Source organism: Boeremia exigua (assembly GCF_020726555.1).
Source record: "Boeremia exigua strain MPI-SDFR-AT-0100 chromosome Unknown C7974scaffold_5, whole genome shotgun sequence".
Classification (NCBI taxonomy): domain Eukaryota; kingdom Fungi; phylum Ascomycota; class Dothideomycetes; order Pleosporales; family Didymellaceae; genus Boeremia; species Boeremia exigua.
The window spans coordinates 1,141,849-1,157,713 of record NW_025763522.1 but is presented as its reverse complement, the minus strand read 5'-3'; the positions used below and the strand labels follow the sequence as shown (position 1 = coordinate 1,157,713).

Below are 15,865 nucleotides of genomic sequence, written 5' to 3'. Positions count from 1 at the left end.
GGAGCTTCCTCGAAACGCGGCGACCGGCGTCATCGGTCACGTGGAAGCATCGTAAACCATCGACTCTGGTTCGACAACACATGCGAACTGAAAGCCATGACTTGTGAATGATACTGCCTGCTGACCCATCTACGGGCCATCTGATCGTGCCCCTGAAACTACTGCATCATCTGGCAAATCCAGCCGCGCTGCTGCACCTCCCCGATCTGCGCCACGCTTGTGAACCGCTGGTCCCCACAACACCAACAAGCACGTCGTGCCGCCGGGAATGAAGGGTCCATTCACCTCCACCCACTGTCTGTAATCTGTAACGAAGCTACGATACCGTCGTTCCCGTGCATGGACCGGTGTTCAATCTGTGTTGTGCCTGGCTTTGCTCGTCTATTCCCTTCCCCCGCAGGTATGTGTCTCTGCGCTCGTGCGCCTAAGCTCCAGCCTCGAGCCCGACCACTCCACGCGCGTCCTGTCTGACGCAGTGCTATCCGCTAACAGGCCCATTGTGCAGCCCCGCCGTTCCTCCCATGAGCCATCACCGCTCAGTGCAGTGCCCCGCTAAATCTCTTGCTGCGTTGGAGTCTCACTCCCTCGACTCGCTGCCCCGCCTTCGCTAGCACCACCACAACAGCACCATGTTCTGGCGCTTCGGCGGCTACGCGCAGCTGTCGTCGCTGGACAGCATCCTTGACAAGCCTGATGTCACCGTCGAGGAGCTGCTGGACGAGTCGGACCTGATACAGGAGCTGAAGCAGCAGAACTCAAAGCTTATCGAGTACCTGCGCGACGAGAATGTCCTCGAGCGCCTGCTGCGCTATGTCACTGCTCCCAAGTCCTCCGAACCGGAGGGCGAGGCGACGTCTGGCGAGACTCTCGGCGAGGTTGGTAGTCCCAGCCGTCAGAGCTTCTTCGAAAAGGTCGCAGGGCGCGCGCGCTCGACCTCGACGGCAAAGTCAGATGCCGGCGATGGAGAGGAGACCAAAGAGGAACGCCAGCGAATGAAGTACGCATATGTCTCTTGCGAGATCCTCTCGTCAGAAGTCTGGTCGATATCCGAGGCCGTGTTGGAGAACCAGGATTCGTTGAAACAATTCTGGGCGTACATCAAGCAGCCTGCGCCACTCGACCCGGTGCAGGCTGGCTACTTCACCAAGGTCAACGAATCGCTGCTGGACCGCAAGATGGAGGAGATGCTGGATTTCTTCAAGTCTCTTGACAACGTTGTAACAGATATGCTCCAGCACGTCGACTGTCCGGTCATCATGGACCTGCTCCTCAAGATCATCAGTCTTGAGAAGAGCGAGGGCGGACAGGGTATTGTAGATGTAAGTTTACCCTACGGCAGTCACCCTCTGAGTCTGACAACCCAAGTGGTTACAACAGCAAGACCTCGTACCCCGGTTAATCGCGTTCCTGGGACCCGACCATTCTACATCGACACAGACATCGGCCGGCGACTTCTTGAAAGCAATCATAACAATATCGGCCAACGCAACCACCCAGGATCAATCGGTCATAGGGCCCAATGAGCTGACGCGTCAGCTCGTGTCTGAGGCTTGTCTCAAGCAATTGATTGAGTATATGCTACGTGGTGGCAACCCGTTGACGGTGGGCGTGGGAATAATTATTGAGGTTATCCGCAAGAACAACTCCGACTACGATTTGGAGAATCAGATTGGGCCCGTACCTAAGAACTCGGATCCCATTTACCTGGGTACGCTGCTACGCCAGTTCGCAAACAACATTCCGCAATTCATGGAACTGGTGCACAGCTCCAGCAGAGTTGTCGTTCAGAACGATGGGTCTACAGCGATGAAGAAGCGAGAGTTAAAGACGGCATTTGGAGAGAAGATCGAGCCATTAGGGTTTGACCGATTCAAGACTTGCGAACTCATGGCCGAGCTGCTGCATTGCAGTAACATGGCGCTTCTCAACGAGCGCGGAAGCGAGGCTGAAGTCAAGAGACGAGATGCTGAGCGCGAACGTCTAAAGGCCGAGGGCAAGTTGACGTCGGGCAACTCCGCCAACCTTGGCGACTTCTCCACCAGTGTCGACAGCCAAGGCTTCCACCACGCGCGCGCACCCTCTGTAGATTCGCCTGAAGAGATCAAACCACTGCAGGTGCAGAACAACTCGGAAGATGATTTCGAGAAGGTGACTGCGCCGGAAGTCGCAGTAGCCACAATCGAAGCCACGGAGAAGGAGCAGATCGGCGAGCCTTTGGAGCGCTCGCCCAAGACCGACCCAAAAGAGTCACCCGCCGAGAAGTCGGGCGAAGGTGACGGCGATTTCGTGGACGAGCCACTGACGCCCCCCAAGGACGCAGCGTCACCCGCTGCGACTACTCCTGCTAAAGCCGCTGACGATGCCGAATCACCAACTTCGGCAGGTTTGACGTCCAAGGTCGGAGGCCTCGACCTCGACAACGACACTGTCATGGGGGACAGGGAAGAGGCCGTCGTAGAGACCAAAGAGGAGGCCGGCCCAAAGCCAACTCCCTCTCTTCTGACACAACAACTGAACCAAACAGAGGAACCCGAGCCACTCTCACCGTATGATGCTGATAAGCCTGCGCCGCTGTTTGCAGGTAAGAACCGCGAGAGCAACACGGAGGCTACCAAGGTCGATACCACCAAATTCACAGCAGCTGCACCAGAAGATACTGCAGAGGCAACTCCCATTGATGACGCATCTAGCGTTCGTTCAGTGTTGTTTGGCGGAGGCGAGAATCAGGCTGATCAGTATGTGGTCGACATCGATGACACCCCTGTTGTCGGCGACCTCCTGAAGATGACTTTTGTTGAAAACAAGGTCGTACCGACAATTCTCGCAAGTCTTCAACTTTACGTGCCATTGCGCTATCTAACCCAAATAGGACTTCTTCTTTCGTTTCCCATGGAACAATTTTCTCCACAATGTTGTGTACGATGTTGTGCAGCAAGTATTCAACGGCCAGATGGAGCATGGCTACAACCGATCGCTAGCAATTGACCTCTTCCAGACAGGTCGAATCACCGAACGTATCATCGAAGGTCAGCAAGCGAGCGACAAGGCTCAGCAAGAGACCCACATGAGGCTGGGCTACATGGGTCACCTTACCCTGATCGCAGAAGAGGTACTCAAGTTCACAGAAAGACATCCGACGGAGATACTTTCCCAAGCGGTCGTCGAGAAGGTCCACAGTGAGGAGTGGATATACTACGTCGAACACGTTCTTTCAGACACTCGTGAGAGGGACAACGCAATTCTTGGTGGTGTGCGACCTGATATGAGTGTGGGCCCCAGACAAGCCGTACTCAACGCCGTGAATGCCGCGTCTGGCTTTAGTGGAGACGGCGGTCTCTCCAATGCTACCGCTGGCAATAATGGCGCTGTCGGGCTCGACAGCATGGACCTGGCTCAACAAGGCGACACCGGGGGTGGGGGATACACCTTCAGCGGTGGCTCCCTGCTCAGCGGCTTCACTAACTCGAGTGACGAAGAGGATGAAGACATGGAAGACGACGACGGCAACAGGGAACGACAGGGACCTGTTGACGATTCCGAACAAGTGGGTGAAGTCTCATTTGACGATGCTGATATGGACTACCGATAATTCCGTCTCATCCGAACCCTACCCGAGCCAACACCACGATCTTGTTTGCGCGCTTGGTGCGTTTCTTTTCTATTCCTGTCTATCTCACGCGCTATTGAGTATGAGCTACGAGGCATTTGCATGCTGGGTGTTGGAACATCTATCATTTTTGTACATACTACCCTGACCGGGTGTATGAATCCTGTAGCAATATCCGTCTCGCAGGCGTTTCCTTTGTGACATTCCTCAACGTCATCTTCATTCTCTGTCGTTCTTACGTCTCGCTCATCAGCTCGTTGTTACCTCATTGAGCATCGCTAACAGTGTTGCCAAGGCCAAGATTCCCCCACCGCTGCAGATACCACCTTCACGTGCGCGCCGACAATTCGCTCTCCGTCTTGCGCAACGTAAGGCCGAGCTCAAGGGAAAGACCAACGATGATGGCGATGACGATGACCACGGCGAGAAGACTCAGGAACAGGAAGAGCGGGAAGGGCATCAGCGTTTCGCAAAAATGTTTGAGGATATTGAGAGCGACTCGGATGATGGCAGTTTGGGGAGTATTGAGGATGAGATTGTTGGCAGACTTGATGTGGAGGGCAGCCCAAACCCAGCAAAGGAGCGGAAGGGGGAACCGAGCGCTTCCCAGAAGAGAGATGACAGCGACAACGTGATTGTGGTTTAGACTCGTGTTAGTTTTGGCGGTGTATTGGTAGTGGCGCATAGACAAGAGATACCTCGGTAGGATACGATGACTGAAATGCGATACGAGTTACGTTCTTCAGTGGGCGTGGTCGTTGAGTGATGTATCGCGCAGTAAGTTCTCCATGCTGCACCTGAACAAATCATGGCTATGACGTGTCGTAGAACCTACATGCGATCACACCCAAGAGTTTGTCCGCAAAACAACTCTCGTACTTGCTTATAAGATAAGACCAACAACTAGCAGCAGTGGAAGTCGTACGGCTCTCTATTACCTTCGCATGCCTAGAGCCAGCATTCTAGCACGCCGATCTACGATGTCCTCGTACCACGTGGGGTCGAGGTCGCGTTGTCGGTTCCTTCACTTCAATCAAAGGTCACCGCTACTAGTGCTACACTGCCGCCTATTTCAAGAAAACAATAGCCGATACGTACGCTTGTCGACTTGCGCGACATACCTTTACCTTATCAAAGTCTGCGCGCTTTCTCAACCTACAGACCAACTGTTGATCGAACACACTCAACGACTGGACAGTATCGATTCCCGTCTGCGGCGACAAACTAAGATCCAGCCGCCCGCGCAAAGTCAACATGGGTGACGACCAGTCAGATAGTCTCTTTGTGCCAGAAGAGTCTCCACCAGTACCAGTCTCTACAATAACATCGTATGACGAAGATGCTACAGTAATGTCTCCGCAAGCTTTTCAAGCCGACCGGTTCCACTCCAGTACAGGAGATGCTGGCGACGATGAGGTCCACGACCCCTCGCAAGAGCCCTTGCCGGACCATCCTCAGTTCCAACTCAACATTCCCACGCTTCACAGCGACATCGATGCAGCACTACGAGATCTCTGGATTGCCCTGCAAGGCTTCGAAGACGACGACGCAGAGATGGCAAACCAGCGGGAGGTAACACAGAAAGGACGGGAGATAGGCGCACCTAAGCCTTTGGTTGTCACAACAGTCGGCCCAGCAGGTGTAGGGAAGAGTTTCTTGTACAAGGCACTGTTCAACCGTCCAAGCATCACTAAGAGCTCCGCAGAAGGACGCTCCTGCACGCTCTACCCTACCAAAATCGTACTCCAACCGGACGCGCGCGATACAGCAACCAGCAGCGATGTTGATATCCTACTTTTTGATGCAGCCACACTAGCTACCATGACCGGGAATCATATCAAGCGGTACCACGACTTCCACTTCAGTCCGGATAAAGATTCGACAGATGACGACAGCCTTCGTTATGCGTCAACCGCGAAAGAGTTCTTCGAGGTCGCCTTCAACACAGGAGACAACGTTGAGGCAGCTATTGCCCTTGAATCGTTTCTAGTAGCAGATATGATTGATAAGGGTGACCTACTCCGTAACTGTGTTGATGCTATTGAACAGCGCATTTCGTTCTTAGGTGCCTCGAGGAACCGCACAATCTCCTACCTTCAGGTTGAAGACGACAATATCGATCAAATTCGGAACTTAGCAGACGGCTTGGCACCGTTCGTCGACTTTTTTGTCATCAAGACAGGTACTGCTCTTTTGAGAGCAGGCTTGACTTTTATCGATTTGCCAGGTAAGAGGTACGGTCTGTAAAAGGTACCAGTGTGTTAATACCGCGAAAAGGTCTCCGTGATATCAATCAAGATCGCATCGCGAGAGCAAACGCCATTCGCAGAGACGTCGATGTCGAAATGATCATATGCGATCGACCTGAGCGCGGCTTGGAGGACGCCGACCTCGACGCACTGATCAGACAGTCCATCCGGGCACATGGCTTCAACAATACAATTGTGGTGTATAACAAGATCGATGTATGCGCATTCCTGATGGCCGCTTCTGCATGGACGCTAATATGACAAAGACCATCTTTATGAGCGGTGTCCAAGACGCAAACGATCGCATGCGTGACTCCATGAGCGAACCATATACTACTATTAGAGCTTTTAGAGCCGAAGCCGAAAGTATCGAGGATGCCGAGATCAAGCGGGCATATCTCACGTACCTGCAGGATCTGGCGTTGAATGCCATGATTCGCGAGCGAGCGGACAATTTGCGCAACCACATCGTCACGAAGTACGCCGCACTTGATCCTGATACACCTAACAATGTCGCTGTATTTGCTATATCTGCTGCGCAATATCTTGAATGGTTGGATCCAACACGATTACGCGCACCAGTCATGAGCGTGGCCAATACACGCGTCCCAGATTTGAAGCGGTATCTGCTCAGCCTGACCAGCACCCGCAACTACGAGCATCTCTGGAACCACATCCATCTTATCATGGCGGAGATTGCTGACAGTGGCACTCGAGTATTAGAGAAATTCGAAGACGAGAACGGCTACTCGGAGTTTTGCGAGCAACTCGCGAAGGAACAGATTCCAATGCTGCATACGGACCTTACGCATCTGGCCAATACGGAGCTGCTCCCATCGCTCCGGGTCTGGCCTTACCAGCCAGACGCAGAGAAGCAGCTAGATTTAGTCAGTGACGCCATTGCTGGGTGGCAGCAAACTGTCCATGGCCCAGTGCTCGTGGCTTCCTTCAGCAAAGCCTTGCGTGAGAATGGTCTCATCGCCAACAGCCGAGCACGCGCACTGATAGGCCTGCGCATCAACTGGAATCAGACCATACAGGAGAGTATGGATCCAGCCATCGCAGCCTTCGTCCAAAATACCTCCGTGCGATTCGCTTCCGGGTGGAAGGTGATGTCGAGCAGGATCGACGACTGCATGAACGACGTCTTCACTGCTCTCGAGAAGTCATCCGAACAGACGCCTTTCAAAGCCAGTTTCCATCGCGAGTGGCGTAAGCTCGAGCACGCCATATTCATCAGATCGGGCTCATTCGAGTTCCAGCTCCACCGCGTTGTGCGCGCCACCCATCGCTTTGCTACGACCGAGGAAGACATTGGCTGCCTCGTCGCCTCACTCATGGCACCGATCTATGACAAAGTCTCAAGGAAAACCGGCACCGGCAAGTACTCACGGCAGGTGGCAGCGCTCAACCGCTACTTGGTGTCAAATGGGTGGAACGGTGGCACTATCGTGGATCGTTACGAGGATGCAGTGGTGGCAGATTTGGAGGCCAGGCTGAAACCGGTGTTACGCTGGTTCCTGAACGAGGTAAAGGCGGAGCTGCTGAACTTTGTAAAGGTTATGGAGGAGCTGTTAGCAGATGATCAGCAGTTGAGTGTTGGTCAGAGCCAGGCGAGGAAGAAGTTGACGGAGGCCTTGCCGGTGTATGAGGAGAGGCTGAGAAGGCTGCAAGAAGCAGTTCCGAGGCTTGAAGTTTGAGCTTGGACGGGTAGAGATCTTGTCTTATTCGAGTCAGTCAGGTACATCTAGCTTTTCGTGTCACATGTCTTCTACTGAATGCAACCGTATGTGACATAAGCGCTCCTTCCAGCGACATCAATCTCTAGTCTTCCGCATAGTGCCTCGTCGAGACTCAGATGGAACGTTCGATAGGCACTGACAAACTCCAACGCATCCGACGTCACTATCAAAAGGGCCAATGAAGTATCTTTGGCGAGATCCTGGAGGAAATGCGCGTACACCAGGTCGACGATGAAATGGATCGACGTCTACTCTCATCACACCACCTCCACTTTTGTCTAACAGCATCCGTGGCTCAAAAATGAAATACATGTTCACAGTCGAAGACAAAAGTCGGCAGGAAAGCGTGCATGTGAGAGCCCGCTGATTCAATTCATCCACCCTCTGAATCATGATCTACCTAATGGATGAATCTGCTTCTACGTCTTCTCTTTCCTTCCGTTCTCGAACTTACCATAGAAGCAATCCCCGTCTTTGCTGCTGCGCACAAAATTTATGGTGCCACTTGCTTATCCAGAATTTCCATTCTTTAATCCATGGCTTTGTTACTACGAGTACATCAACGCGCAATCTTTACCTGAAAACATCTTCCTCGAAAACACTTCACATCGGTTATATGAGACTCATTCTCAAAACGCATGCGGAGCCGTCTATGTGCGGCGTAAGTGCTGAAATTCATCACCGATGCAATGGATGAGACTGTCTTTAAATATCCTCAAGATCAAATACTCTGTGTTGCTCTAAGAACCTGTGTACATGCAGAAAATCAAAACACTTCAACACGCTTTTCATGACTGACTGAAATAAGAGCTGGTCACAACTACGTGTCTAAAATAAAGGAAACGTGTATTTCATGAGTGAGTGTTGGAAGCTTCTGCGCATAAAATAACCCACTTTGTGCTTGTGGTGTCTGGCTTCTACACAGCACGCTTATCACAACTGATCGAAGATTGCAGAGAAATTCCAGCGTGTCTCTGGGATGCCAAAGTCGAACTTAAAATCAGAGATTGCAGGACTCGATGTCCTGTACTCGCCTCCTTGTCTGCACCCGAAAACTACAAAACACTCCGCTCGTGTTACTGTTCATCTACTCAAAATTCAGGTTGCTGTTTAAGACGAGACTCTCCTGAAAGAGAGTATAAGGGCAACGTATGAAACTTCTGTCTGAAAGGCGTCTTCTACCGTGCATCGAATACTTTGGCGGCAAACCAGATATCTGTTTTTGGCTCGGCTTCACAGCCTCGGGAGTCTTCGAAAGTCAACGAGCCCTACACATGTGCATTCACAGTCTAACTACCCCGTGAGATTCCTCAACATCAAAGGATTCCTGATTATGATGGCTAGAGGATTCACTTCTCATGACTGTGTTCTGTCGGCCAAAGGCAACCGAGTTGCAGCTGATATCCACCTCATGATCGGAGACGCTCGAGACTATATCAATGCATAATCGACAGTCCGCCGCAATACGAGCTCCTCCTCCTCCTAGAAGAAAACACTACCTTTATTCATAACTGTACTATAAATCTAGCATGTGTGCTATTCTACGTGACTGCTTAAAGCATCATGTTCAGTCTCCGAGCTCTACCTTTAACATTCATGGTTCTGGATCTAGAAAAACCACATCCCTTCGCCGCAATGGCGTAGGCTGGCTATCAAGCCCTTGGTGACATGAATATATGTCAAAAGAGTCCAACAACTTGGCAGCATGTATGCCATCGCTCGGACTGCAGAAATTTTACTTCCCTGAGTCAATACCTAGATTTGGTTTATAGTATCCTGGTAACTACTTTGGCCCTTCTTTCTGCACATTCACAATACCTCCTGCATCTGAAAGACAACCCCAGTCTTGTCATGAGCACGTAAAAGAACATGCAGTGACGAACATCTCTCAATCCAAAACACCACTGGAAGCTGCTTATGCTGCTTGGGCAGGCTCGAAAGTGTCGAAATACAAGCTGTGCTTCAACATGAGGTGTGTAGCGCTTGTGTCGAATCACTAGCGGGATGAATGTCTTTCCAGAGCTGTTGAGAGACACTGACGATGCTCTGGAAAGCAACGGGAGATTCAAATCACTTCAACTTCACAACGTAAGAGCTCGATAAATTTCTGTTGAAATCATCCTTGGCTACTATCTGAAAATTTCACGATTACACACATGCTGCAGTCTTCAACCTGCCTCAGAAGGAGACGGTATCAACCAGGCCGAACGAGAATTGAGGCGAGGACTACACTTTGGTAGCAAGGGGAGATTGTGATCAGATTGACAAGGAGTCCAGATGGGAACATTCATGGATTCGTTATGACTGACCCGGCTAAATATTTACGTTGCACCGTGGTAAGACTGTTGCATGAACATGCGCACTCTTGCCCTTCTAATGTTGAATGGAAGGGTCAATTCATGGCTACGATGCTGCGATCAAAACGTAATGACTTGTGACCAACACCCTTGTCCGATTGTAGGACCCCGAAGTGTTGTTGTCGCGCCTCTTCGCTGCTAGCGATTCGGTTCGTCGCCATTTCACGTACCGTGTACACGGGCTATTACGGATTGCGTTCCTGGGCGCTGTCTCTGTTCAATTCGCCACCTCCGATTCCCTGTAGCCGCCGCATGCTTGAGTATATAAGGAGAAGATTGTCTTGACCTCATTGCCCATATTCTTCATCCTGTCCACTTTGCAATGTTGTTTGCAATCAGCCGCCTGAACATATCCAGCTGTTTGTTGTGTATCGCCATCTTTGCCTCGAGTATATCCGGCCGCTGTTGAAGGGTCTTGTCAGTGCGCTTCTGGGAACCGCTGAACACGACTGTGTAGTCTGGGAGCGTGGTATACGGAGGGACGATGGATGCCGCTGAGATGGTGCAGTACTGCTTTGTATTAGCACAAGCCCAGTTCCGTTCCCGTGAGCACATCGTGGTATCAGAATTTCCGACTGTTGAAGGGGTACTTACCCTCCCAACTATGGCCCCCTTCCCCACAACAGCACCAACCTCGATCACACTCCCCTCCCCAATCTCGCTCCCCTCAACAACCGCAGCCGTCTCGACAACCACGTTTCGCCCCAAAACCACACCCTCCCCTCTCATACTATCCCTCACCCCACTCTGCCTCCCTCCTAGCCCAGCAGCACCCCTCTCCTCCACCTCCGCAATCCCCACCCGCGCCCGCTCAAACACCACACACCCTTCCCCGAGCATTACCACGCTGCCTGTGCTGTTAACCTTGGCATGTGGGTGCAGCACTGCGCCGGGGCCGATGGTGATCGGGTGGGTGCCTGTGAGCTGCGCGTGCTGGGCGATCAGCGCCGAGGGGTCGATTGCGATGGACGAGGGGCGCGGGAGGAGAGATGTGCGTTTCGGGGCTGTGGAGGTCCGGCGGGGGTCGCGGGAGTGTGAGGCAGACATGGTGGATTGTGGCGGACTGTTGGAGATTGGGTGTGCGGTTGCGCTGTGCGTTGTAGTGGTTGAGTTGGGGAGGGCGCGTGGAACGACGCGTGCGAGTTAGCGGTTTCGCCAAAACACGTGAGCACTCTGAGGTCGCATGTGGAGGGAGGCATTCAATTGCACCGTTTCTACCCCCAAGTATGAGCCTCTCCTATATTTGAACTGGTGGTGATGTATTGTACAGCTTTTTTCTGACCTGGTTGGAGTGCTTGCGCGGTGCTAAACATCTACTGAATGCGATATTCCAAAACTGAGTCGAGTTCCCAGATACTTCCATACATGCGTAACAGACATTTCGTACAGCCATATCATTCTGCCAATAACGTTACACAGTGTCTCTGCTTCACCACACCTACTGCACCGGCAACTTGCCCTCGTTCTCCTCGATCCACGTAACCATGTCTTCGATCGTGCACACCTTGATCCCCCACTTCTTGCCAAACTTCAAGCAGTCGTCTGTCCGCATCATGCCGCTGCCGACCAGTTCCGGCCGCCCATCTACGCTCTCGCCGTCGTTGATCATCTCGCAGATCACACCCACCGGCTGTTTGCCTGCCAGCCGGCACAGGTCCACTGCTGCCTCTGTATGCCCCCTGCGCACCCTCACACCCCCTTCTCTCGCCTGGAGAGGCAGAATGTGTCCCGGTCGCCTGAACTCGCTGGCCTTTGCATTGGGATCGGCGAGCATGCGGCACGTGAGACTGCGGTCCTGCGCCGATATGCCCGTGCTGACGCTCTCGTGGTCGGCGTCGATAGAAATGGCGTACGCGGTACGGTTCGGATCGGCATTGTCAGCGACCATCTGCGGGAGGTGCAGAGCGGCGGCGCGCGAGACGGTCAGTGGCGCGCAGATGTAGCCAGAGCTGTAGCGGATCATGAAGGCGGCTTTTTCGGGTGTGAGCGACTCGGCAGCGATGATCAGGTCGCCTTCGTTTTCGCGGTCGGGCGAGTCGAGGACAACTACGAACTCGCCGTTGGCTGGTGACTGTTAGTCATTGATTCGCTATGTGGCTCATGAGGCGGGCTCACCAAATGCGGCGACGACGTCTGGTATTGAGTCGAATGCGGCGTTTGCTGGTGTGGAGTTCGACAGCTCATCTGCGTGGCCGTTGATGCCGTTGGCAGTGCCATTGGCGGGGAGTCCATTGAGTTCGGCGGGCATGGCGGTGTGGGTGCAATGTGTTCAAGCCTGTAGTTGCCCTCCTCTTTTTTATTATTGTAGTCTCAAAAGCTCGGAATTGTGCTATCCGTTCGTTGCAATGTCGGTGGTGGATTGGCAATGCTTAGAAAGAATATCGACAGTTTGGTAATGCGATGCCGGCGCTATCCGCAGTGGGCAATGTCCTTTTCGTGGGCGAGTCGTGGACTGCGGGCAATTGACTCCAGACACTCTGCTGTGGGGTTTCTGCGCTTATCAAGATCACCGAATCCCCGATGGTGCATGTGAACGTCCTAGATGTCGGAGGTCGAGTCACCGTGCGGAACCGCCCCTCCAAGCAAAAGTCCAGTGATGGCATGGAGTGGGCCTCGGCCCTGCATGATGCGACCGAGGCTCCGAGTTGCGAGCGCGCCAATTCCTCTTGCGGCTGCAGTAAGGCCGACCTCCCGGGCCAGCCCTCGTTCATCTTACTTTCGGCGACATGCTTGGCCGTGGTCTAGTGAGGCGGATATCGCGAGCGGCTATCGCGAGCGGTAGTTTGGTGGAGTACCCGACTGCTAGCAAGGCATATACCCTTGGCCAACTGCGCCTATAATATGCAACTGTTTGGGAAGACACCTCCCCAACTGACGGATGGTGTGCTCTTAGATTGGGCGCCCAACTGGAATACCAGTTTCGTCAGCTGTTCTATTATGTCAAAAGGACAGAGCCTAGAAAACAACCATATTCGAACCTGTTTGCGCACAAGCTATGTACGCTCATACCAACCAGTCTCTGCTGATACTGCACCATAGCAAATGTTATTTTTTGCAACCCGGGTCTCAGCTTCGTCACTTTTTGGCATTTGTTACTCATTCGTTGTCCGTTGTTCGGGCTCAGTATGCCCCATGTCTTCTCATGATGATCTGACCCTCGTTTCGACTTTGGCCCCCAACTCAGCACATTCGAAGCAGAAGGTCAAGACACATGCGCTTACCCTCAATTAAAAATCCCTACAATGCGACAAGGTAGATCGTCTGCCAAGGCTGTGGAAGCGCTCGCCCCCAAAATATTATCAGTGCAATACAAAGTCTTCCCAGCCTTTTGCACAGTATCATTTCAGCGCATCGCCGCGCAGCCAGTATACTTGTGGATCATCTTGTCTTCATGGCCAACAAAACGGCTCAAGCCGAAATCTTCGAGATGAGCTCGAAACAGGCTCGGCCCAAGACTGGTGGCTATACGCCAGCAGTTCGCATCAGCACGCATACACACAATATCCTCGTGGCCTGTAGCCTAATCGTCCTACCTATGATCATATTCACCTCCGTGGCCCTGGCCTTCGTTTTCTCCAACACAGTCAGCAATCAAGGCTGTTCCTTTGATGACTTATGCCCCACAGCAGGACTCATCAACACCACAAGCAGCAACTACTACTATGTGGATTTTTCGGCGACGAGTCTTGTGTTCATATCATCCTGGTCATCCACTATCAGCTTTGCGCTGGTTGGCGTTCTGATGAGCATGTACGCCTATTCTATTGCGGCCGAAATGCTTCACCGACCCGACTTCTCACCACAGCACGGAAACGCTATGAGCCCATATCAGTTGAGTCTGGTAATAAGGGTCTTGAACGCGGAGATCTTCAGCTTATGGAACCTCGTACAACCCTTAGGCCGCAAGACTCTACGCAAGACCAGTGGCCAGGAATACCACCAAGAAGTCAGCTCTCGTCCACTGCGAAGATCACTTGTAGTCTTCGGTCTCGCGCTCTTTGGATGGTATGTATGTACGCGTGAAAGTCTTAGATGCCTCAGCTGACTCGTCGAGTGTATGCATACAGGCGGCCGATACCTACTTGCATCTTGCAACAAAAGCAGTCAATGTACTCCACGCTGTGCCGCAGCAGATGGAGCAGCATCGGCTGAGTAAGAGAATAGGCGACTGGTGTCTCGACACCGAGACTACCTTTGGCACGCAAGCTAACATCAACTTTTGGGGTTGCGGGCTATACTGGAACGAGACTGCTCAAGTGGTAGCACCTACAAACGTAACTCTGTTTCATCGTATCATAGGTGAGCCTCTGGAAGACTATACGCTCAACTATACCGAGAGTGATGGGACCCAGTATGCCATCGTAGGACCTTCCGATGTCTCGCCCCAAACAGACTGGGCAGCAGCGTCCTTTGCTGTGAGTTCGAAATGCAGCGTGATCCCACAAGCGGGATGCAAAGTCTTTGGAGGTCCTCGCAATTTCGGGTTCTCCTGCCAGGAGAAGAATGGCGCACCAATGGACTTTTTGGGCAATATGACAGACGGGTTTTACTCAGTCAACTTTGGCAAGTTCCATACATACTTGGAAGAGATGCCACCATTCCTTAGTACATTTAGCTCAGGGGTGAATGGCCTGGGCGAAGTCAACGAGACTGCACCCAATGTTACGAGCAATGACGCGCAACAGTTGTGGAAAAACCCATGGCTATGGCACGCTGAAGTGAGTCTGTTAGCTGATGAGAAGGATCTGCCACGCGATATCACAGAGACAGCCTGGTTTCTCGATGGCCTCGGGCACAAGATGGTGGTGAACTGTTCATCGACGGGTGAGTCTACATTCAGTCACCTCAGATGACCCTTACTTACAAACAGAAGTGTATGACGTGACCTACACAGCTGTTGGCGGCAGAGTTAGAGCCATGACGAAAACACCCAGTAATGGAACAACAACCGGCATCATTATTATGCCTCTAGTCGAGACTTTTGGCTTTTCCCAGAATCTGCATGACAGCGCCATGTACCGGGCTAGTCAGGCATCCTCGGTACAGTCGTGGCTTTCGATATACGAACTCGAGATGAGCAAATCATTCACTGTCCCTCTAGTTGTTCACACAGTCCCCGACAGTGGTATTCGCGCCCAGAAACGCATCAGCAAAGTCATTGCACGCGTCCCCGTCGCATCGTTGTGGTTGCTTGTGCTGTCAAACCTTGCATTTGCCGTTCTGGCCGTTATTGTTGCGGTAATTGCGTTGAAAGCTGCCAATGGCGACGTGAATCAGGTGCATCTGCGACTAGGCGTATCGGGTCTGGTTGCTGCGTTGTTTGAGCCAGATGCTGCGAGGAGGATGGCAGATGGGGAAAGCGAGCTCTTTCAGGAGAACGAGGAAGGAGCAGTCGTGCGGACTGCGATTACAATTGAGAAAACGGCAGCTGGGGGTGTGGCGTGGATCACTCATCGGGGAAATGCACCGGCCCAACAGAGCGTTGTGCCGCGCCATTCAGAGACAAGCATCAGTTACCAGCCTCTGACGCTGGCTGGACTGGGTGATATCAGTAGGCCTTTGTTGGACAATGAGGGGAGACGATGATGTGGTATCAATTTAGGAGCTTTGGAGAGATACGTAGGCTGCCCAACATGTGCTCTTGTGGCTCCGGTGTTGGGAACGGGGACGAGGTTGATCTACCTGGATCGAACTAAAAATACAATCATCAATTGATTACTGCTGGGAGGTAGGTTCAGCAATATCTTATATCCTCAAAGCAATACAGGGACATTCTGCTCAAAGTTGCATGTTCTACCCCCTATATCAGCTGAAGGTACGTGCCTTGCTAGTGGGCATTGTAGCGGATGAGTCCGCCTGAAGGTCCGTAGCGGCCGCCACCACCGGCGCCGGTGTTTCTGTTCGAAATTG

General features: G+C 52.5%; 5 protein-coding genes across 5 annotated transcripts; 3 read left to right on the top strand and 2 right to left on the bottom strand.

The window, feature by feature from the left end:
• The first annotated feature begins 398 nt into the window (after positions 1-398).
• C7974DRAFT_169076 (extragenic suppressor of kinetochore protein 1) lies at positions 399-3,634 on the top strand. The gene is made up of 4 exons (XM_046136109.1): positions 399-400; positions 506-1,319; positions 1,366-2,823; positions 2,870-3,634. The coding sequence occupies exons 2-4, from the start codon at positions 630-632 to the stop codon at positions 3,587-3,589; spliced, it is 2,868 nt and encodes a 955-aa protein (XP_045998069.1). The 5' UTR covers positions 399-400; positions 506-629; the 3' UTR covers positions 3,590-3,634.
• A 727-nt stretch (positions 3,635-4,361) lies between these two features.
• Positions 4,362-7,672, top strand: C7974DRAFT_392487 (uncharacterized protein). Its single transcript, XM_046141683.1, has 3 exons — positions 4,362-5,834; positions 5,885-6,072; positions 6,123-7,672. Exons 1-3 carry the CDS (start codon positions 4,862-4,864, stop codon positions 7,554-7,556), a joined length of 2,595 nt encoding a protein of 864 aa, XP_045998068.1. The 5' UTR covers positions 4,362-4,861; the 3' UTR covers positions 7,557-7,672.
• Positions 7,673-9,833: 2,161 nt separating this feature from the next.
• C7974DRAFT_423668 (trimeric LpxA-like protein) lies at positions 9,834-11,061 on the bottom strand. Its single transcript, XM_046144393.1, has 2 exons — positions 10,550-11,061; positions 9,834-10,465 (listed from the first exon to the last, which is right to left on the bottom strand). Exons 1-2 carry the CDS (start codon positions 11,000-11,002, stop codon positions 10,259-10,261), a joined length of 660 nt encoding a protein of 219 aa, XP_045998067.1. The 5' UTR covers positions 11,003-11,061; the 3' UTR covers positions 9,834-10,258.
• Positions 11,062-11,142: 81 nt separating this feature from the next.
• Positions 11,143-12,609, bottom strand: C7974DRAFT_423667 (DHBP synthase RibB-like alpha/beta domain-containing protein). The gene is made up of 2 exons (XM_046144392.1): positions 12,071-12,609; positions 11,143-12,019 (listed from the first exon to the last, which is right to left on the bottom strand). Exons 1-2 carry the CDS (start codon positions 12,201-12,203, stop codon positions 11,394-11,396), a joined length of 759 nt encoding a protein of 252 aa, XP_045998066.1. The 5' UTR covers positions 12,204-12,609; the 3' UTR covers positions 11,143-11,393.
• A 592-nt stretch (positions 12,610-13,201) lies between these two features.
• Positions 13,202-15,704, top strand: C7974DRAFT_169050 (uncharacterized protein). The gene is made up of 3 exons (XM_046136108.1): positions 13,202-13,960; positions 14,010-14,779; positions 14,829-15,704. The coding sequence occupies exons 1-3, from the start codon at positions 13,347-13,349 to the stop codon at positions 15,539-15,541; spliced, it is 2,097 nt and encodes a 698-aa protein (XP_045998065.1). The 5' UTR covers positions 13,202-13,346; the 3' UTR covers positions 15,542-15,704.
• Positions 15,705-15,865: the final 161 nt, after the last annotated feature.